The 23,511-nt window shown below is 41.8% G+C and overlaps 1 protein-coding gene and 1 pseudogene across 1 annotated transcript in view; both read right to left on the reverse strand.

The window, feature by feature from the left end:
* Window positions 1-23,511, reverse strand: part of ctnnbl1 (catenin, beta like 1) — a 50,579-nt gene that overhangs the window by 16,286 nt on the left and 10,782 nt on the right. The window contains exons 8-13 of the mRNA XM_076741959.1: window positions 22,919-22,991; window positions 21,715-21,773; window positions 21,019-21,167; window positions 15,609-15,790; window positions 6,995-7,092; window positions 6,392-6,472 (exon numbers count right to left, since the gene is read on the reverse strand). Of these exons, the coding sequence (XP_076598074.1) occupies window positions 6,392-6,472; window positions 6,995-7,092; window positions 15,609-15,790; window positions 21,019-21,167; window positions 21,715-21,773; window positions 22,919-22,991 (642 nt within the window). The remainder of the gene's footprint in view (window positions 1-6,391; window positions 6,473-6,994; window positions 7,093-15,608; window positions 15,791-21,018; window positions 21,168-21,714; window positions 21,774-22,918; window positions 22,992-23,511) is intronic.
* Window positions 3,226-4,381, reverse strand: LOC143326968 (fatty acid-binding protein, liver-type pseudogene; annotated as a pseudogene).

Consider the following 23,511-nt stretch of genomic DNA (forward strand, 5'->3'; position numbering starts at 1 on the left):
GTAAGACAGAAATGGAGGATGAAAACACATGGAAAGAAGATGTAAAATAGGTGTAATTTAGTGGATTACAAGCAAGTAAAGGAGGCAGGGGAGGTGCAATAAATAGCAATGGAGGATATCAAAATTAAGACAAACATAGGGAAGGAAAAACAAGACACTTAGGAGGGAGGAGACTGATGGATGTTGGGGGCGAGTAAAAGAGCGAAAAAGGGGGATGAAAGAAACAGATGGGGGGGGGTCAAAAATGAGAAATATAGCAGGATGGGAAAAGCAGCTTTAAGAGAGAGGAGAGAATCAGAAGGAAAGAACGGAGAGAGGAGGAGAGGAGAGAGGAGAGATACCAAGGTAGCAGGAAAATAAGCAGCTTATTAAAGGGACCGAGCTGGAGACACAGAAAGAGCAGCAGCAGCAGCTTTTTCTTTGCTATCCTCCTGAGAAATCTGTGGGTAATATGTTGCAGAGGAAAAACATTTTGCTTACCGCCCCTTAAAAACAGGCTTAACTTGGGGAAACCAAAACGCACAGCAGAGAGAGATAAAACACGCCTGCTGACGGCAGCCGATTCAGCTGAGGCGCTGGACAGAATTGGGTTGCCGTCTTTATCACCTTATTTAACATAACATGTGACATTTGGAGGAAGCTTTGATTCACAAAGACTTAGAGCAACTTCTGGGTGTTTTCGGTATTAAGAATTGTACCAGTAGGAATGAACCCGCTGCCTTTTGCTCAATCCAATGGGGAAAGAAACCCAGTTGTGTTCGGTGTGTTACAGCTGCACCATTTTAGCCCAACACAATACATTAACATAGAAATCACTGCACTGCAGAAACCACCCATCCACAAACAAACAGCAATGACTTGAAAACACTTATATATATTCCTGTGCTCATGTAGGATTTGCATTTAAAACTGTGTCTTCAACCAATTCAGTCAAGGACATTAACATATTTGCAGCATTTGTTTTGCCTATTTTAACAATTTTCTAACTTTTAGGATATGTTTTCTCCTGAAAGACTTTGGTATAAGTCTAATGGCCACGCAGTCATATCAGGGGATGTGTAAGGCTGTACTTTGTGCTTTGAGCTACCTGCTGATGTCGGTATGCTAACGTGCTCATGGTGACAACACGAACAGTTAAGGCCGATGGGAACGTCATTAGTTTTTCCAGGTAAAACCAATATATTACTAGTTGTTCTGTAATATTTCAGTCTGGTCCAAAGCGAACCAACCAATCTCACCACTGCTACTGTAATGCCGCTAGTGTTGCTAAAAGGCGTACATGATTTCAGTGGCCTGTGGTTGCTCTTCACGGTTGTCATATTTCAGTGTTTTATTATCTTATTTCTTCTAAATTATTCTTAGAGGGTTTTATTCTACTTCTGTACATTTGTGCACACAGCTGACACTGCCTAACTGCTACCAGCACAGCCCGGCTAATCTTTGACTGAAACTGTCAGTTGTCGAGTTGCATTGTGGGTAAGGTAGGTGCCAGGGTTTGACAAGGAAGAAGAATGTGGAAAAAAAAAAAGACGATACCTCTGGTCGTGCATCGATTTTGGTACTTCTTCTTGTCCATCGTGAGTCTAACAGTGTTACAGGAGTGCAGTGCTAAATCATAGTGGGCTACTCTTACGGTTATTGCTGTACAGTATGCTCTGATGAACATTACATCAGCATTATCTTAATGACGGGGCATTTTTTTTAATGACAGAAGAGATGAGAATCTGCTTTATTGATACATAAAGAATATACTGTAAAATGTTCAGTCATGTAACTTTTCATAAGACCAGCAGTCTGAGGAGGTTCGACGTGGTGTCAGAGTCCTGTGCGCAGGGCAGCTGATGGTAAAGAGCTCATAAAATAATACAACTTTTTTTAAATAGGATATTTTTTTTTAGTCATAATGATTAGAATATTGTTGCTGTGCCACAAATAGGTATTTTATCACTTTCTGCCTTATGTGCGCCTGCTTCACTGTACGGCTCTGGACTGGGGAAGACTGACCGTGTGGCTTCAAAGATAGTGGCACACGCTGACGAGGTTTCTTATCACCAGGGTATCACAAAGTCATACTTTCGCCATCCCGGAGGAAGGGACGAGAGAGCAAGAGAAGAAGAAGACGGAGAGGAAAAAAAGGATAGAAAGAGAAGGAGGAAGAGAACATTTCAAACTGTCTGGATTTCCTCAGCAATCCCACCTCGAGTCTGTCTGAGAAATTTATCTTCAGATAGGAATCACATGTTTATCTGTCTCCTCCCACACCTCCCTCCCCCTCATCATTCCTTTTTTATTCATATTCCCTCTCTCTTGCTTTTAATATTTCTGTTTCCCTACATTTCCCAAACCATGCACGTGTTCTGACATTCACGGTATCTCTGTCTGCCTTTTCTCTTGTCTTCCTCCCTGTCTGAGAACAGGATGCTCTTTCTCTCTGTTGAAGCCATCATCCCCCGCCTGGCCACTTATCTTCTATCTGTATCCCTCCATCGGTCTATCTAGCCCACAGCTCAACACTCTGACACACACACACACACACACACGAACACGCACATGCAGACAGCTCAATAGGGCCCTCACACACAGCTATCAAGCTTTCCGTTCCTCTGTAAACTGTCATATTGTTATCAGCAGGATTGTGACTTTTTTTTTTTTTTTTTGGTCTCTTTCCTCATGGCTTTGGATTTGGACAGTGTAGAACTGCGCATGTTATCTACCAAAGAGAGATGACATTTTGATCACACACCCCAACCCTTTGTGAGAGGGATATCTGAATATCTATAATGCAATTTGATTTTGTTTTATATCTAGCTGGCGATAAAGAAAACCATGAATATGTGATGGGATTGCACTGGAGTCTGTTTTTTCTGCCTGTAGACAATTCTAATGAAAAGCCAGTGTTCCTGCAGTATTTGTTCCTCAGAGATGACCCGAGGTTAAAAAAAAGTATTTTGAAGAGAGATTAGACCCAAAACAAGCTCTTGAAACTTAAAAATTTGTTTTCTTTTTCACCACATTTCTGAGTATCATTTTCTGTTTACAGCTGTTTTTAGAATTCTAGTCATCACTACAAGTTTGGAGACGAGTGAGAGCATTATCACGCCTTCGGTGTGCCGTTTCATTCGTTTCAATGAAAGACTGCTTACAAGACCGTATGACTCAACGATTGACTGACTGACTTGGACATTTCCAACCAGTGATAAGACAACTCATTAAAATGAATAAAGATTATGACGATGACAGCACTGACCAGCGTCCGTCGATCTCAATCTCCAGCTGTAGTGGAACATCACCATACTGAAACATGCTGAGGTTAAGAGGCACAAAAGAGCACACTTTGTGATAAGCAGAAACCTTTGTAATAAGACCCCTGTCAGCTATTTTGTTGTTTAACACAATGCTGTCTTCGGTCTGAACACCTGATACGGGTTTATAGTTGACCATCAAAACCACTGGTCAACACTGTGCATCGCTGAAGACTAATTGCTCATCTGTGGTTGTTGCACAGCGCAGTAATAAAGCAGAGTCAATGCATCGACAGCAGATATGCAGCTGAGGGCCCTGTGGGTAGCTGTTGTTGACAAGTCAAGCTTGTCATGCATGACTTTAACACCGTGCAGTGGTGCACTAATGCAGCAGACATGCGACAAGATCGAGAGGCAGAAAGAAACATGACCGTACGCTCCAGCACTCAACTACCATCCACAGTGTGGAAATACTTCACAAAGCTTTGTTTGAAGGTTGTTTGAAGTTAAGGTATCCAGAGAAGGAAAGACTTCTGTTGTCCATGCAAGTATGCAGCCATGTTTTTTTTGTTTTTTTTGTTTTGCGTTTTAAAATTTTTATTATTCCCAAGTGCAGACATTTTCATACGTTTGCTCGTCCTCTTGTATACAATACCACTGAGTGTCATAGTATTGACAATTGTGTTCGCATCCACCAGTTCTGTGACGGACTCAACTCCCTTCAGGCAGACCTTCAGCTTGTTGCCTTCACGCCTAACCACCGCCTTAAGCTTCTCTCCAGTGATGGTCTCCAGTTCCGCCTCCTTTCCGATGGTGAAGCTGTTGACAAGGACCTTCGTGCCGGTGGTGACTGTCACTTTGAAGCTGTCACCATCCTCCTCAATCTCAGAGATACTGTTGAGGTCTTTGCCTTTCTGGATGAGTTCATCAGGGACACCAAAGGGCTTCATGAAAGGCTCAAAGTTCTCTTGAGACTCCAGTTGGTACTTTCCAGAAAAAGACATGGTGACAGGCAGTGAAGGTGGAGCAGCCATGTTGTTAGTGTTGTCAGTTTCTTCAGATCACAAAAGCTTGCACAGGTTTTAGTCCAATCAGATTGCGGCTTATTCGACATCTAGTTCACCTACTCCCAGGTTGGTACCACCTACATTAGTTAACCCTTTACTGGTTGATCCTTGTTTTTGAGTAGAGACTATCAAATGTTGCGATACTGCAAATTTTAAACGAATAAAAAAAATGTTGTATACACACATTTATTAATAAAGGGCTTTTTATCAAGGATTTTTTCTTTCTTTCTTTCTTTCTTTTTTAAAAAGAGCCCAATAGATATTGTATCTTGGCCTTAATATCGAGGTATTCTCGATATCAAGCAGTTTTTGATATTGTTATATCCCTATTTTTGGGTGAAAAAACATTGACGTGTTGATTTGGGAGAAGTTGATGAATACTAAAACGCAGCAGTTCTGATGCCCTCACACCTGGTACTGCAGTAGTCAGACTTATGTGGAGATATTTACAAAGCTTATTGCAAATTACCATCAGGGGTGCAAAACTCTGCATCGCCGCAATTCTTTACCATTCAGAGTATTTCCTGAGACTACTGATGTAAATGAGCTCAGCTGCGGTTCCTCTGATTTGCATGAGGTGCCGCTAAATAAGATCTGATGCTGAAATGACTTGACACATGTTGTGCTGCAAGAGAGAGCAAGAAAGAAAAGTGTTTTCTGCTTGCTGAACTCTGAATATTGATTGAGGAGAAAACCCTTTTAGAAGTGCAACTGTGCATTCCTCCTGCAAGAGGAAGGATACCAAGACGCTGTCAGCTCAACAAAAACATCAGGGATTGAATACGTTATGAAAAATCTGTAGGTTATTGGGAAAACATTTAAAAGTCTTTTATTTCTGTGAACAGAAAATATAATGATCTACTTAATAACTATTACTAGCTTTTCACAGGAGGAGGGATCTACGGGCAACGGAAAGGTGAAGTCAAGCGCTGAGTAACAGACTGCTGTAGTGACACTCCTTTGTCTTGTGTCGTGAAGCTGAATTGAGAGCTCCAGTAAAATAACTTTACAATACGTCTCTTAAATTTACTGCTTCGACCTGGCAATCGCCTCTCAGCCAATGTGTGTGTCACATAAAACAGTGCTTCACAGTTTACACGTGCTTTTCCCAGACGTTAAATTTCAGACACAGTGTCCTCAGCCAGCAGTGATGCATCCGCAATAGACACTATCTATAAACGTCCATCCCCTCCTCCCATATTTTGCTTCTATAAATAGAAACGCCCTAAAATAGGCATTACAAGAGACCAAACGAGACATTTTCAGTGAGATGCAAAAAAAAACCCCAGTGCAGTCCTTTAAAAGGACAAACTCATTTAGTCTGTTTGGCACCTAAAAATGGCCACAAAGCCTAAATAAATATCCCCGATGGTCTCTTTAGCTGGAGCCCATTCTGACATGAGCAGAGTCTGTCGAAGTAAATAATATATATGGTGCTTGTCACTGCAGGATGCAAAATTAACACGCTTAATCATCATAATCATTGGCTTTTTGTCAAAAAGATTGGTTTGATTTAACTCAGTTGTAAAGGTATAATGCTTAATGATGGACTGGTAAATGGACTGCATTTATATCCCAGTTTTCTAGTTTACTTTGACCACTAAAAGCGCTTTACAACACAGGCCGCACTCACCCCTTCACACATGCATTCACACAGCAAGGACAAAGCATCAGGAGCAATTTGTGGTTCAGTATCTTGCAGTATCTCACACCTGCAGTGTCTTGGAACATGCGGACTGGACTACTGATTGGTGGCTGACCTGCTCTACCCCCTTGAGCCACCGCTGCCCCATGTGCCATCACACAAAAATAACAGGACAACGACAACCATGGTGCTGGACCAATTCAAAAACAATACCTTAATATACCTTAATACTAAAAATGTACTGTAGAACATCACTACTTTCAATAATGTCTCAACTAATGGATGGCGTTTCATTTGTCTGCCACAGAGCTGAAGTTTCAGGTGAACACATCCATCGAACAAGCTGCACAACACAAAGCCAGTGTAAAAGAGATGGCGCAGTGAGGAGGACGGAGGGGACAGATTGAGAGGGTGGGAGGAAAAGCAGGGATGCTTACATGTTTCTCTCCTTCGATCCTCTTGTCAGCCTGTTGAACAGCCTCCAGGTACTTAAAATGCAACTCCATCAGTCGATCAACCTGCAGAGAGAATGAAATAGAGGCAGGGAGAAGAGATGCAGCATGCGAGAAAGCAACGAGAAAAGGAGGAGTGTGAGGGGGAGAGAAGAGAGCACAAAGAAGAAACTGAAGATAAGTCATTTACTATCATGTGTGAAAACAAGCAGAGAATCCTCACATTTGAGATGCTGGAACTGACAAATATTTGGCGTTTTTATTAAAAAATGACAAACAATTAATCATTTAATCATTTATTAAGGCCACCAAAGTATGGTTTCGAATCTTAAATGACTAAACAAGCAACATTTAAAGTTCAGAAAGAAATATCCTAAATGTATGATTTAGTAAGAGTCTAATACTGAAAAATACAGCTAATCTGCTTCATCAGGACTGTGTGGGTGTGGGCTGATCGGGTTTGATTGACAGTGTCCTGGCAATGTAAGCAAAGAAAACCACGACTGTCAACACATTTTGAGTCAAATGTTGCTGATTGGTGCATGGAAAGATGCCAAAATAAGGAAAGAAGATGACAAAAAAACTAACCTTCTCACAGTCGTTCTCTGTGAACTTGTTGAGGAGTCTGCTTCTCTGTTGGGACTTGAGATTTCTCAACATGGAGGCGATGATGGAGCAGACGTGTTCTAGGAAAGGAAAGTCAGAAGTAGCTAAGAAGAAGCTAAAAACAACATTTCAATACCTTTAGATTTATTAAATGTTTATTCAAAGGAGACCTTTACCAGACTGCTGTTTCTTTACCTCCAGCTGAGATCATTTCAAGCACCTCTCCCCACTAACTCTCTTAGACAAACACAAAGTATATAAGACTCCAATTGTACATGATAGCACTTCATCAAAGAGTTCATTGTCTTAAGCAAGGAGCACAACAGAAGCTGAAAACACATTTCATTACCACCCACATGCGCGGCCCTCTGAAAGAACAAATCCGTTAGCACTTGATCATTCGCAATTAAAGCGCACACCCAGCTGAGCGTGGATACGCTTCCAGAGAGAGCGCAGCACAAGAGGAGGAGAAAATGTTAATGAAATTTAGAAATCAATTTTCATTTTAGGGCATGCTGGAACACGCGTAGCAGTTTTGGCTGTGGCTAAATTGCATTTCTCACAGTAACAGAAACGTGTCTGTGGCAGGCCATTTGCTAAGAGAGAGGTCTGAAACATATTAATTGACTAAATAAGCAACAAAAACCACTTCGTCTCATTAAGTGCCCTCGTTAACCCGATTCACGCGACGCAAGATGTGTTCAATGACCGTACTCACGCGCTGCACCAGCAGGTGACAATCATAGTATAATATTTGTCTGTGATATTGAAAGAAACACCGACTGTACACACAGGGGAGGAGAATGTGACATTGTAAAATCTCTGGATATACAGCGTGGGGGAAAAAATGTAATTGGACTTTATCAACAAGAGGTCAATATTCTCTCTCAACGAGGCTTTGCAGTTGCTAGGCAACAAGAGCACAGGAATCAATCCCATTTCTGCTTTGAAAAAGGGGTCGTGTTCGCTGTCAGCTCCCTTTCTGCAATCCCCTACGACCTGCCGCGTGCTTACTCACAGGACTTGAAGGCTGAGAAAACTCAAGGCTAGAACACCTGCCGACGTCAAATCTTTCAGAGCAGGACCAAGAGGCCGGCGGCACAAAAAGGCAGAAAAATGTACTGAAACACAACACAAAGCCAAGTGGATTCTGTTCTTATTGTGCAAATTACTGCTGAATCAGAGTCGGTCACAATCAAACTGCTGATTTGACACCTTAAAGCTGATCAAATAGCAAGAAAGCCATCCTTAAATTATACCTTAAAGAGAGCTTAAAGGTGAAAATTGAAATGCTATCTGATATTTTTTAAGTGCTCTGTGGATGGAACGATCCACTTTGGTCCAGACTGAAATATCTCAACAGCTTTTGTCTGGACTGCCAGAGAACGTCACGTTCCCCAGAGGATGAACCCCACTGGCTTTGGTGATCTTCCTCACCAGCAGGTTGACATTTCTGAAATAACTCAATAAAAACTGGACGGACTGTTATGAAATTTGGTAGAGATATTCATGTTCCTCTGATGATGAACTGTAATAACTTGGGTGATCCTGCAGCTTTTCTTAAAGGGCAATCATCAGGTCTAAATTTCTTACTTTGGTTCATGATCTAATGACATAACTGATGATCATTTCATCAGCCTCTGCTGTACTTGGAGTTCAGTGCCGATTCACACACATTAGCATTCTAACACACTATAAGATGGCTAATATGGTAAACATTGTACAGTGCATGCTAAACATCAGTTTATTACTTGTACGTTAGCATACTGACATTAGCATCTAGCTCAAAGTACTGCTGTGCCTAAGTACAGTTTCACAGAGCTGCTGGCATAGCACAAAACAGATAATTTGTTGAAGGTGTACTCCTTTGAAATGTACTTAATTTAGTTGACTTTGGGACTTTTGAGGGGTCAAATTAAGGGTCTATGGCTAAAATGGCCCACAGGCTAGACCAGTGGGTTTGGACATGGAGATTGTGGGGGAGTACCTCTGTGTTTACCTCAACCACACACTGGACTGGACTAACCACACAAATGTTCTATGCAACAGAGAGCCGCATGCACTCTGTAAGAAGAAAGGTCCTTCCTTTCAGCAGCTGTCAGACTCTTTAACTCCAGTATAATTTCACATTTAACTACTACTTCTGCATAATTTATGGTTAACATTTTGCTAATATCCAGTACATTACTACTGTGTAAGAGTATAAAATGCTGTATTTCATTATCAATATCCTAACATGCACACGCACACACACACACACACACACACACACACACACACACACACACACACACATAAAACTGATTTTTTATTATTTTATTCCTTATTCCTTATTGATTTTTGTTTTTATTATTTTCTACATCTGCTTCTTTATTCTTTATTCTTGCTATCATTTTGGTCTGTAACAACATAATTTTCCCGGCGTGGGATCGATGAAGTTGTATGATATCTTATCATATCTTACCTTAAAATAGCAAACTCCTTGATTTGGATTAAGGTGTTTAGTGTGTTTGCAAGGGCAGCTCAAGGATTCTTTAAAATCTTTAATTTGTTTCATAGTGTGTGTCACGGTGACATCCCATCTTTATATTCCAGTAAAAATCCCGAACACGTCAGAGGAGCAGATAGACTTCAGTCTTTGAGTTTTAATGACTGACTCAGTGGTTGGCTAATACGACAGGTATTACATGTAGCTAAAATTGGGCGCTCTGGTTGTACATCAGGAGCATTTAGACCAAGGTTCCCGTATTCTAATGCAGAGAAGCTTATTTCCTGTTCACAATGACAAGGAGGCTAACTGCCATTTCCGAAAGGACGCTACTTTATCAACTTGATCCGAGCGGTAATTGATGTCGCCACCTCCACGCCCTGCCGGGGAGGCTATTGATCGCTGGCTGTGGAATGTTCTCTCCAAAGAGTTTAAAACTCAACAGCGACCACTCTGTAGAGATTTGTGAAGGGGAGGAGGCAGGATTACATTGTGGGTACAAGATGGAGGGCAAGACTGAATAAAAGAGCCTGGAGAAAGATGTCCAATCAATACCTCATTAACATGCTTTGCTTTGCACTTGAACGTTGAGTATAAAAACGAAGAAACAATAAAACAAGGAAAATTTCCATCATGTCTCTTTGATTCTAGCAAAATGTAGAACCATGACAAAACAGTGATGATCGAATGCATAATACAGATTTTACAAAATGTGCACAAGCAAGACCAATTTTCACATTACTGCCACAAACAACATGTGGCCTGTGGTCCGCTGTCATGATCTGAAAATAGCCTCAGAGATCGACAGTGAGCAACACACCACAGGGCCACGACAGCTATGTGTTGTTCATGACAGCACATAACCTGCTGTGACACCGCTATGAGTGACAATCACATAAACACAATCTTCCCTTAGAGCCATGATATTAATGACTTCAACAAGTTCGACCTCTGCAGTGGCTGTGGCAATGGTATGGTCCTCTACTGCTGACCCTACCAGTGTGAGCAGGAGAACTTCCATTGACTTGACGACTGTTGTTGGACTTGGCACCTCCAAAAGGAAATGCATAAAACCCACCCATCACCTGCAATCACTTCACAGCAGTAAACGAGTTCTCAGTCAACTTTTGCTGGAGGGATAACTGAAGTCAGATACCATGATGCATGTCCAAACACTAGCGCTCACTCATCCTCCACTAATCATTCACCGTTTGTCTCATCCTGGCCCCAGGGGATCCACAGCACTAAGTTAACATGCAAATAACCCTAAGTGGCCTGGATTCATGTATTGATTGACAGCTGAAGGAAGTGCAGTGTACTTCCGAATGACAGAGGAGAACAGATAGGCGGTTCTTCACCAGGAGACAGATTGGACCTGGACTAACTGTGCCCTGGGGAGAGCACTCAGCCTCACATGACCACAGGCGAGTCTGCTGGAGGTTATACGGTCTGCATTTGCTGTCTGAACGAGCAGGAGCATAGCACTCTATGTAGATGGATAATTTCCAATTTTTTCTCAAAGGAGATCACGGGACAAATGATTTATAGCGCAGACATGACAAAAAAATATGGAACTGAATTTCAGCTGGACTTCTACTGACTGAATTTTTCTAAATGTTGAGCATATCTGGTCCGCAACGGTATATTACGCATTTTGAACTATCTTTCATATACATCTAAATATACCGCAGCCTCCTTCATTAGAGCACGAGTTTACACAGAATGAACACGATCAATCCCCACCAGAGGAAAGACCAAACGTGAAGATGTTAATTAGCTGCGTCTTCACACAGGGATCGAAAAGTAAATCTCTCTCTCTGAAATACACTAATAATAGGATTACACAGCATGACAACACAGATTAGAATCAAACTTGTATCATGTAAAACATTACTGATCTCAATCTGTGCCAAAGGCGCTCGGTGCTGGGAGACGGGATGATCAAATGAGAGCTCCATTTGATTCTCTGCTTTTGACTGAAAGACGCGATGTAAGTTTCATCATTAAATCCAGATAACCAAGTCTCTCTAATACAGGCACTTATCTAGTCTGGTATATTCCGCTATGTAGTCATGCTTTCTAAATCCATTTGTTAATATCAGAGGAGAGATACTAGAGATAAAGTAATGGGCTGATAAAATTCTGTGTTTTATCTTTGTAATGAAACTGCCATAATTGGAGGGGTGTTAAATAAAAGCATTCTCCTTCCATCCTTTTCCCCTCACTGCACACTTCCAACAGAACAACAGGCACAAAATGTGACAATTTTCTGAATGCAGGTCTTTCCGCTGCTGCGCTTCACTCATTACCTATTTTTGTGCATTCTCTAGAAAATAAGGATCATGATGAGGGCATTCGCTACAATCGAAGGTGTTTGCGTGGCATTCAAAACATATCAGCTACAAAGGCCTCCGTTACCTCCCCGTGTGCCCCCCCCCCCATGCATGCAAGCACAGAGAAACACTCTTTCCGAGTTGGAGCTGGAGACAGAGCTATGACTATTGTGCCTCACCGTGTAAATTAGCTGTTTACTTCTGTTGCCTCTCAGGCTTGCTCGCATCATTAGCCACCTAAATATAACAACCGGCTGCCACCAATTTCCATCATACAATCTCATTTCGCTGGTAATGACAGAGTACATACACCAATAAACTCAGACCCTAAAAACAAGGTGAACAGCAGTGCTGTGACGAGAATATTCATGAGCAGAGAAATGTAATTTGTTGTTTGGATTTTTTTTTCCATTTCCTTTCAGCTCTTTTTTGCAATCCACTTACAATGTCTCTATTAATTATGCTGTTCTGTATGCTAATATGGCCTGGCAATCCCTGGTCATTTGGGCTGTGTCAATTTCAGAAAGGATTTCATGGGGATCAATCTTTGCACCGAGGTTTATGATGGAGAGAGGCACGGAGTGAATGTGAAAGAGAGAGCACTAAGAATAGGAGGACAGAGAGGTCCCTACCTCCTAATTACTTTTGTTTGAGGCGGCTGATTGTTAATTAATGTACAGTCTTATTGTGTTATTCTGGAGAACCACTTGATTCACTGCATTTTCAATTAGTAGTCTTACTGAGAGGGAGGGTTTGCTCAATACGCCCTTGTGACAGGCATCTCATTACACCTATAACTGTTGGGCAAATCAATGGCGACATGATGGGAAATCCTATACAGGCCGCAACTCCCATCACAAAGAATAACAATATGAATTAAACATGAAGCATTCATGCCAAAATTAAATGCTGCACATTTGCATTTGCATATTTAATTGTTAAAATTGTTGACTTGTATGGTTGAAAACAGACTAATCCGCCAGATTATGTTGGTGGTGTTGGCCTCTGCCATTACTGCAGACCAACTGAACACAATGCCACAAACCATGAAAGCACGGCCAGTTGAACTGATCACATTTTATTAATGTTAGATAAACAGGCTATTCATGAGTGTATATGGGTATTTGTGTGTTTGTATGTTCAGAATTGCCTCGTCTGATGAATACCACTTGCATGGGTTCCTGATAAACCAGGCACAATGTTGTCTTGTTCAGTTCATATTAACTCATCTTTTTGTATTTCATGTACTCTGTAGAGTGTGGATAAGCAATCTGAGCCCCTTCGGCCCTTCAGGCCAGGTTTGGTCATGTGGCTTGGGCTAGCCTACTTGAGGCACACTGCACAGACAGGGAAAATATGCAGGGAAATAGCCGGTATGGAGGCATTTCAATTACTTAGTAATCAATGCATATAATAATGAAGCAGTTGGTTATGTAAAATGTAAAACATGTGGGGCTCTGATGAGATATGATAACAAGAAGACTGGGAATTCAGCCTTGCAGAAACAGCTGGACAGAGGCTGCACGATGCAGGCTGAAGTTAACACACCGAACCTCGAGACTTTAATCTTCTATTCTTAGGGTGAATGTTATTCACTCACAGAACACACAAGTCAAGTCGAGTCTGAGGTGGTTTGATATTGGCTTTAAGGTAAAAAAAAAAAAAAAAACAAAACATTAACATACCCCTTCCATCTGACATCCACAGGGTGGGAGGCGTTACTTCTTACAATTTTCTAACTTCTCATTTTATGATTTAATTTATGATTTCAATTCAACAAACTTGAAATCCAAAAATTACTTGCACTGTTATCAGATAAAATATACAATCTGACATATAAACATACATATTCATGCCATTTTCCTCTGTCCTTGTATATTTTAAATAAATGTATTATTTACTTATTAATTTAAAATAGATAGACAGATGAGAGGTTATTGTTGAGCATTGTTTAGCATCCTAAACTGTCTCCACCAGGTTCAGTCTGTGCACTGCACTAAAGCAGCCGGCGTCAACAAACAGAGCTGCCGAGTTAAAAGGCCAGCATCGCGCTGTGGATCTCTACATACAGCTTTGGCTGTGAAATGCACACACGTCTGGACCGCGCTTGCCAAACCTCACAGGGAGAAAGAACCTTCAGGGTGGATTTCCACATCTTTTTTGAAGTCCAGCTTTAAACTGTGTGTCTGCCTTGCCAGAGGCTTCAACACACAAGGGGGAAAGGTTTAACTGCTAGGACGGGTTATCTCCCCCACTCTTCCTCCTGCTGCTCGCGCAGGTCAAAGGTTAATTCATCCAGTCCCTGGGTGAGGCGGGACACAATGGAAGACAATTTGTTCTTCTCTGCAGAGCTGGGAAGCCCCAGTGGATGAATCAAACTTAATTAATACAGACAGAGAGAGAGGAGGGGTTCCAGATTACGGACGTAGGTAATCAAACACCGAGCACAGATGGACAGGGTTTCTACCTCTTTTTCTATCTGTCTTCTCTATTTTATTCTTTCGCCCTGTATCAAATGGACGTGGTATCTTTTTCTCTCTCCAGCCTCTTGTTTGCACTTCCTATCTCTCACTCAGAGGCAAGAAAGGTTCGAGAGCGCAGGCAGGAAAATCAATCAAGATTGGATCGATAGTGTAAACTGACAGGCTGAAGAGGCAGCAAACCGTGATACATGAGCAGATTAGGATTGAGTGCGCCTGCAGGAAACGGGCGTGACTACACGTTGTAGAAAACTAGATGCAAGAGAAGGAAGACATTACCCCATCATGACTGGCGTAATCACAGTTAGTAATTATAATTTCTTTTGGTTGAATAATAAAATATGAGGATTGAAAATTAAACATCACCTACACCAGCAACACCTCAAGTTTCAATCACATATTACATTTTTTGCTGATCACGTATGAGTGAAATGTCTGCATATTTGGAAGAGCTGAAACATACTGCATAACGTAGACTAAAGGAATAAGAAAGTTATTCCAAATCTGTGCAAATATATTGCATTTGTTGTTATTTTAAACCAGTAGCCTTCTGGGTTATTGGGTTACTGGGTTGAAAAAAAAATCACATTCCATCACAGTGAGATCAAACTGCACAAGATTACACACATGTATCATTTCTGCTGTGATTCCCTTGTGCTTAGGTCGGCAATCTGAAGGCAGCATGGGAACAGCGGACCATGCCACGACAAATATCAAGTACTTTAAGTAGAGAGAATATCACTTAATGCAGATGCACTGAATGGTTATTGATGGAAAAAATGCCCAGAAATTGTATAAAAATGAGATATGAATTCATGAAAATTTGGTTTAACATTTAATTTGCTGCTGATGGTATTAAATTGAAAAATAGTTCAATATCTCAACACAGCTTTCACTGCTTGGCCCGACGGGTCGCACGACTACAACAGGTCAGAACCACTGACTGGATAATAAGTGACTGAGTACCTGAGGACACGCTGTGATTGCGACCTGTCAATCACAAGGTAGCGATGCCACTAACCAAACCCTGCTTTATTGACTACTTTATTCTAAATGGGATCCTAATTTGCCAAATGAGCATCATACTGTATTGAAGACTTTAAACTAGCGGTTGAGACCATAAACTCACTAGCAAGCTTTACTGAGCTAATGAATTAAGTGAGAAGTCAGGTCATTTTCTTAGAATTTTACATACAATCAGACTTCTTTTTGCAGCCAGTGGAGGCGCCGCCTGCTTGCCATTAAGACAGTCACAACGGGGAGGCATGTTTGCTTTGCTCTAACTCGTGACTGACCTTCATGCTCCTTCTCTGAAGCACCAGTTTTCTTCATCTTCTTGGGGGTTTTCATGAAAAGCGGAAAGATGGTTCGCAAGCCCAGGATGTCCACAAACTTATGGCAGTTATCTGTTCCCTCTGGTCCGATCATCCCGTGGTCCAGGACCTTCAGAGCACTGGTGCGAGACATCTTCTTTTCTCTGCAGCAGAGAGAGGAAATGATGCTGAAGTCAGAGTCATGTTGGTTCAATGCATATGAGGAGCATGCACATTTCCAGTGCAGTGCCCGGAAAAGGTACGTCTGCAGTGAAGATCGCTGCCATGAACCGCTAATAACAAAACACAATCTTTATCCATCAGATGTATGTTTTCATTTCTTCAGTGTCACGCCTTATCAGTATTCAGCTACGACGTGGATAAAAATGGAGGCCAGATACCTGGTAACACCAGGTGAATTTGACAGTTTACCTGCAGTATAATATTGTCACATCAAGAATCTGTGACTGTCACATCCTCTTGACAACCTTCCATCTAAATCAGGGACCACTTTGCTTAAGCAAGATTTTTCATACCATCTAGTTTATAGCATCTAGTCACAGCACGGCGCTGCTCTAAAGGCGCGTTGTACTATAAACATAATATTTTTTCAGCCCCCTGATGCTACTCACACTGCTACATTTTCTATATTTCCATCTGCTGATTTAGTACAGCAGCTTCACTGTGGGAAACACTTATTCTAATTTTCTGGTAACATTTTTCTGAATGAAACCGTATATGGGGATATAAAGACGTGTTGATTATGCTGAATGATCAAACAAACTGAACAGTTCAAGAATATGAAAATGTTCTCACATGCAACCCATTGAAATTCAATATCCAACATCTCCACTCACAAAACGTAATTAATTAAATTAGTATGAACTGATACTGTGTGTGCATCAGAGTCCACTACACTGCATACATACACTGTCCTCCAAGTGAATGCAATAAATATTAATAATACATTCAGAACTTTTTCCATGGCACCCAAAAGTAAAGAAAATTACCCAAATTTTCTCTTACTCACCGACTCACAGCTGAGCACTGAAAACAACAAACATGAGTACAAATCTAAAAATCATTCTGAAAACGGACGATAGCTACCACAATAAACCTGAAAATGTTTACAAATAAAATGTAATGTGGATATTTCCTGTTTTCCATCATAAAAGAAGAGCTGAACACTGGAAGGTGCTTAATCCACATGGCAGGAGCTGCAGTTCTTTGATAAAGGTAAAATGTGTCACAACGTACGATCAGAAATGGAGCATCGTGGTGCTACAGAGATGCCGGCCTGCAAATCATGCTCTCCAGATGTAAGGGAACATGCTCGTTGAATATGAAATGAAAGAAAAGACCGTTCCCATTCCCATGGTTCATATTGTAATCACAAACTTCTGTCAAATAATCACAAAGGCTTTTTGTTTGTTTGTTTTTTTGCATATCGTTCAGCCCAACATGAAAGCACTGGCACAATAAGGGGGACCAGCTGCCCCCTGCTTACTCACACACACACACACACACACACACTCCACTTCACACTTCCACACCTCCTCTTAGGAAATGTAGCAGTCTGTCACCGTGTCACTTCCTCCATTCCCTCCAATGACAGATGACAGTGTTTATCTCAGAGGACGGACACATATTTCAGGCAGTTGAGTTAGGTTCTCCAGACAGACACATTATATATGATGGACGGCTGGAGAGTCGGGGTGGGGGGCGATACACAGTGTACCTTCAGAAGGGAAACTGGGAACCTCAGCTGGCGGACAGCTGACTTAACTCAACATCCCAGTGTCGTGAACTCTGCCGTTGTTAACCAAGAATGTTGATGTTTAGAGGGCTCCAGCGTGACAGCAGCAGCAGGGGAATGATTAGACTCAAATTCTAGATGAGGCCCAATCACTCAAAAACCTTTTAGACGTGATCAGAAAATGGTAACATCCCCTTAAACGCACAGTATGTAATTTCTGCCGCCAGGGGTCTCTCAATCCAAACAGCAACAAACGACGGAGCTTGAGGTTGCCGTGAAGTAGCGTTGGATCATGGGAGATGTGGTCTTCATGATGAAACAATCACCATCGCAGATGAAAATGAATACTCGTGCTAGCTAGTTAGCTTGCTAACTTCCTTCCTTCCTCACTCTGATGTATCATCTGTTTTCTGTGTTTCCTTGAAAGTTAGGACAACTAGAGGAGGTAATGGGGATGTGATGCCATTGACACATTTGGGATAATGTAAGTATACATCACACAACTCAAATACATATAACATACAACATAAGTTTAGTCATTTTCAGACATTTGAATGCAAACTGTTACACACTGTGCCTTTAAAAGGAAGGAGAGCTGTACAAAAACGTTGCAATCTTTAGCAACTTTTAAAGAACTGCTGATGTTACACTCACCACGAAGTCAGTATCTGGTTCTTGGACATGTGTCTGTAAAAATGGCTCCAGCACGTCTCATCTCTGACAAACGTTTGGCTGTGCCAGGAATTCATCAAGACACCAGGTGTGAAATCAGTATGTAGCACAAGGCTGAGGAGACTTGCAGGAAATGTAATGAAGTTTTTGATGGAAAAAACAATAGATGTGTCTCAGTGAGTGCAGAACTTTTCTTGTATTCTGTTGATCTCTCAGCAGAGGTAGAGCTATCCTGACTTTTAGTCTCTAATGTGGGTCAAGCTCCAAAATATGGATCCCATATTTCCTATAGTGCAACTCAGTTGAATGTAAAGACAACACCAACTATGTTGTATATGACTAACTCGTGGTTATGGCCTAACAATGTGGGTCACGTCCATGTCATGTGTGGTGTCAACAGGTGAACTCTAAATCCATTATGTCTGAAGGACCTGTGACAGGCCCACTGTTCCACCTGTTCTCACCAACGCTCACGTCAGCTCAAACAAAGCTCATGATCTGTTTTCTGTGCACGATAGGTTTGATGCAGAACACATTCTTACAAATACACAATTAATTTCTAAAAGTCATATCTTGGTCTGCTCGTTATCCTCCTCTTCTTTTTCTTCCTCCCTTTCCCCTGGTGGATGATTTAACAGAAAAGGGTTTTTGCATTCCAATAATGAGATATCGATCCAAGCATTAAATCTACATCTCCAGTGATGTGATTATCAGCGCGGGGGTGCAGAAGCTGTGAAGGTTTCATAAATGCGGATAATGTGTCTTTATGACTCTTTAAGGTCACCCACTGTTGATTGATTGGACCGGCAGTCTCAGGCAACAGAGCCAACAGACGTGCCGTCCTGAGCGGCGCTACACCCTGTTCACATTTTCACAGTCCAGAAAACAGTGGAAGAAAAAGGCTCTGAATGGAGCTGTGAGGGCAAGACTGTAGATCAAAACATGTTCTGTGCTGGGCTCAACACTGTATATTTCCCTTTAAAAGAATATCTTTTATAGCACTAAAGCACCATTTGTTGTAAATGCCACCTTACTGTAGCACTCCAATACGTTCTATGAGGTTAATATTAAACTGCATGCAAATGCATTTAATACACTTATTGAGTGACACTGACTAAACTTAATGCAGTATTGCAGCGAACATTTTCTTGCATCTCTAACTCAGACGACACCATAAACTTTGCAAAGTATTACCAATTTCATCTTATTCAAGTTTGATCAGTGCTTATGTAACAAACACTGCGTCTGCACTGAAGTGACACAGCACGCACGGCCTCATTCACAATGAGCCGCTTCAACTGAGCTGATGCACCCACTCAAATGACATAATCCGCTGCAAGGTGTACATACTTTTGTAGTTTTGTTTAAATTTGAAAGCTGCTTGCAACACAAAGGTTGCTGTTTGGCAGCTGACTCCTACGTGTCTGTTGTCACAGCTTCTCTTAAGCTCACAGGCTTTTCAAAACAAATGCATGAAGGGAGTTCTCCCCCACAGCTCCCTGCTCCCTCAAGATTTTCATCTGTTTGTAACAAAAATAAAATGATAGCTTGCAAATATTGATAACACAGCCTGCAATTGCTTCTACATTCTGTTCTCTAACAAGCATTGTTCGTGTTTTTTTGTGTTTTTTGCCAAAGTAGCCCATTTCGCATCAACACTTGCTGAGTAGAAATCCATTAACTGCAACAATAGCCTGCAATAATTTGTCCACCAAGGATTGTGGTTAAGTAAAAACTGTTGTTGAACAAAGAAATTATGAACAAAGACGACGACATAATGAGTGATTCCCAAAACCATGTTAGCCGTGCATCAAATATATTCACGGCTACATGCGACAGCGCAAACAAGGAAGCTCTGTCGTGTTCATAATGAGCGGATGTTGGTTATTTTAGTATAGAAAAGCTCCAACGACTGATCTCCATTGTGCTCTTGAAAAACATTTTGCATGTGATGGTATTGATCGTTGTGAAAAGTGATGACAGCCTTTTGTAAAATAAAAACAGGGTTGGCAGCGTGAGCAGAAGCAGCTACAATGGCTGAACAGTAAAAGAGCACCATCAATACAAACTCAACCTTAAAGGTACGCTGTGGAGCTTCTGACCACTCGTAGCACTAAGGAGCAATGTTCTTATGAGTAGGTCCCTGTTTTGTTTGTATTAGAGTACATGGCCCATTCAACACAAATTCCTGCAGCCAGTATTATCCTGCTGCATTGATCGACAGGTGGTGGTGGTAAGGTCCAAAAAAATGGAGTACTGTGCCACACAAGGACGAAGAAGAATGCAGGCTAGCAAACACAGATCTACTTAAAATGTCTTCTTTAAAAAATCTAATTCTAATGTTGTTCTAATGTTTTATGAGGCAGGAAATGCAGTCAACAAGTTTGTTAGATCTCAGGGATACAGATAACGAATTTGAGTAACACTGAATGTAAACATAATAGGGATGTAACGGTACATAGAGGTCACGGTTCAGTGTGAGTTCGGCACAGCAGGAAACACATAAGAATATGTTTCTTTTCATCTGGGTGATGCCATCGAGTGTGCTTTAGCGTGGATGTTTCCATCCACACACACACCCTATCATGGTGGAGCAACAGCAACACACCATCCTTGTCTTATCCACAACTCTCCCACTGTTGACCAGGAACCTGAATTGTTCCCAAACAAGTAATAGAAAGGATGCAGCTGTGTCGTCCAGCTCCAGGTTTTCATTTGTGCTTGTCACATTGTGACTGACTCACAGGCCAATCAGCTTGTTGTGCTGACAGCATACGGCTAAATGTTTGCAGGCATCAATCTACACACTGTGTAGTCTGAATGCGGCTGTGTGCACCGGGCCAGTTCAGCATGCACACATAGAGCATTATAGATCCATGTTCAGACTAACTGCTCAACTCCCACATTAAAATAGCCCCGGAGTGACCCACTGCTGGCTTTTCTTATGGCGTACTGCAGCCTCACCTGAGCATGAGATTCATTAGCTGAAGCCCTTCCCCTCTGAGGAAGCGGTCCCGATTGGCTGGCAGCATGAGGCAGGAGCACAGACCATCGAAGAGGTTCTCCATCATCTCCTGCTCCTCGGCTGTGGACGGGTTGTGACGTTTGAACACCTGAGAGGGAAGGTGGGAGGAGAGAGCGCTGAGGAAGGGAGCGTTCAGAAAGAAAGCCTCGGCAGGCATGCTGCTTTGGCACGAGAGGGAAATTCATTGAAACACAGCAACAGTCTCTGAAATGCTTTATTAGAGTAGTTTGGGGATGTGGGCGGTGTGAGCTCCTTTAATGATAAGAGGGACTAAGCCTGGCAAGACAGAAATATTAGTCAGGTTTGGAGTAGAATTAAGAAACAGAAAGAAACAGGGTGGGGAAATGTCAACAGCCATGAAATGTCACAGGGTGCTCAGAACGGGCTGAAAATCCGTGGATGTGTGTACGGTTTGGGTTCCTCGTAAGGCTGAAAACAGGGTTAAAAACCAGCTTAGGGCTATATGGAGTTCAGTATTCACCCACAGGTTAGAGCACCGCCGCACAGTGTACATTAACGCTCTTGCTTGAGAAATGACTGTACTTTGCCACAGCAAGGCTCAAATGGACGATGGGTAAATTAGATGGGTGGTGGTAGAGCAAACTAAAAATAGAGAGTAAAGGCAAAAATCTTACAGATAGTTGCTGCAGTAACACATCAATGCCATCCATCTCTCCCAATAGCTCTCTGGTATCTGTGGGAAAAAGAAATAAAGAGGGAGGAAGACGAACAGGTAAAAATGGAGTAACAGGACAACAAGGAGATTAAATTGAGATGGGTGCAGAAAACGGACATTAAGGGACCGGGACAGGGGACAGAAAGCAGTCTGAGAAAGAGGTTTAAAGGCAAAGTGTGTAAGATTTGGCCACCAGGAAGTGGCACAACCAACACCTATGTTTGCCAACAACACTTCGTGCTTTGCATTTGTCACTTTGTCGAGGCAGTGGGTTCATTAACAGCAGAATTTCATTTGGAAAATATGGTGGATCTACAGGGTCTTAATTAGTAGTGATGATATGCTGTTTTCATTTGTAGCACTAAGTATTTTTTACATATGAAGCCTTCAGAGTGGAGTTTAAGTCAAAATTGACAGCAGGAAGAGATAATGACATTCAAATTAGCACATTAAGGAATTTCCCCGAATTGTGAAAAATAACTCTTCCTTGTTAAATTTCATTTTGGACTTGAAGTGCAGGAGTGAGAGGATTAAAGGAGGCAGCTCTGATGAGGAAGCGGAGAGTGAGTGGAAAATGAAACACGACTCCCACTGAATATCAAAATGGCTTGTTACATTAATGAGAACCTGGAACCTGATAGTCCTGTGGCTATCTGTGCCCGTACAGGGTTTTACTGATGGAGGGAAAGGATGGAGAACACGGCCAATAGACGAGGAGAGAGGAGGAATAACAGTGGGACGGGGAAGGGGAGTTGGAGAAAGCGGAATGGAAAAATGGCAAGGAGACAAATGGAAACATGAAAGGCTACATGAAATCAAAGAGTAATGGAGGAAAATGAGGAAAGAGGACATGAGTAAATAAGAGACAGTGCCAGGAGTGATCATAGGAAGAGAGAGAGGGAAAGGACAGAGGAGGAAGGAGGGACAGAAGGGACGAGGAATGGTGGAAGAGAATAAGAAAAGGTAGAAAATGATGGGCAGAAGAAAAGGACGACATAGATTTGAGTGAGGAAACAAACAGACGGAATAAAGACGAAGTGAAGGAAAGGAGCGAGGGGACAGTGGTGCATTTCCGTCTGGTGGAGATAGCTGAGAGGTGACTGAAATGGGAGATAAATTAACATCATTTGGAGGCCATAAACCATTTACTGAGATACACTTACTGTCATTGTTTTGCAGCAAGATAGCCAGGATTTCACTGCAGTACAGCTTGTTAGCGTCAAACGGCATCTTTGCCTGAGAAAAGAGAAAGAGACCAAATTCAAATGAGTCATTCATCTTGTGAAAGTCTGTTCTCCAGAGTCCAGAGCCACAGACAACCACAGAGTATTCACTAACACAACACGAGTACTTTTTATCATATTTGGTAGTGGAGGGAAGGAACTTTCTAATCTTACCACCTCTGGATCACCTGGTTTACAGCACAGGTTCTCTGAATATACATTTGATTGCATGCAGCACATTTTACAACAAAGACGACTTCAGCTGCAGTCTAAATTACTTCAGCTTATCGTTGTCATATGAACACGTTTCAGTCACATTTCACCTTTCATAACAACCCAACAGTGCAGTGAGTAGATGTAGTTATGCTCCATTAATGTCCATCAAATAACGTGCAGAAGTCTCCTACTGAGCCTTGGATTCGGAGCAACTTGGATTTGAAGCAAGTGAAAGAAAAGAGTAATACAGTTGCACTATTTTCCAGAGAAACCAGTTTGTTTCTATGTTTTGTAGAACTGACTGACATTGTCTCACG

The sequence above is a fragment of the Chaetodon auriga genome, chromosome 10 (assembly GCF_051107435.1).
Source record: "Chaetodon auriga isolate fChaAug3 chromosome 10, fChaAug3.hap1, whole genome shotgun sequence".
Classification (NCBI taxonomy): domain Eukaryota; kingdom Metazoa; phylum Chordata; class Actinopteri; order Chaetodontiformes; family Chaetodontidae; genus Chaetodon; species Chaetodon auriga.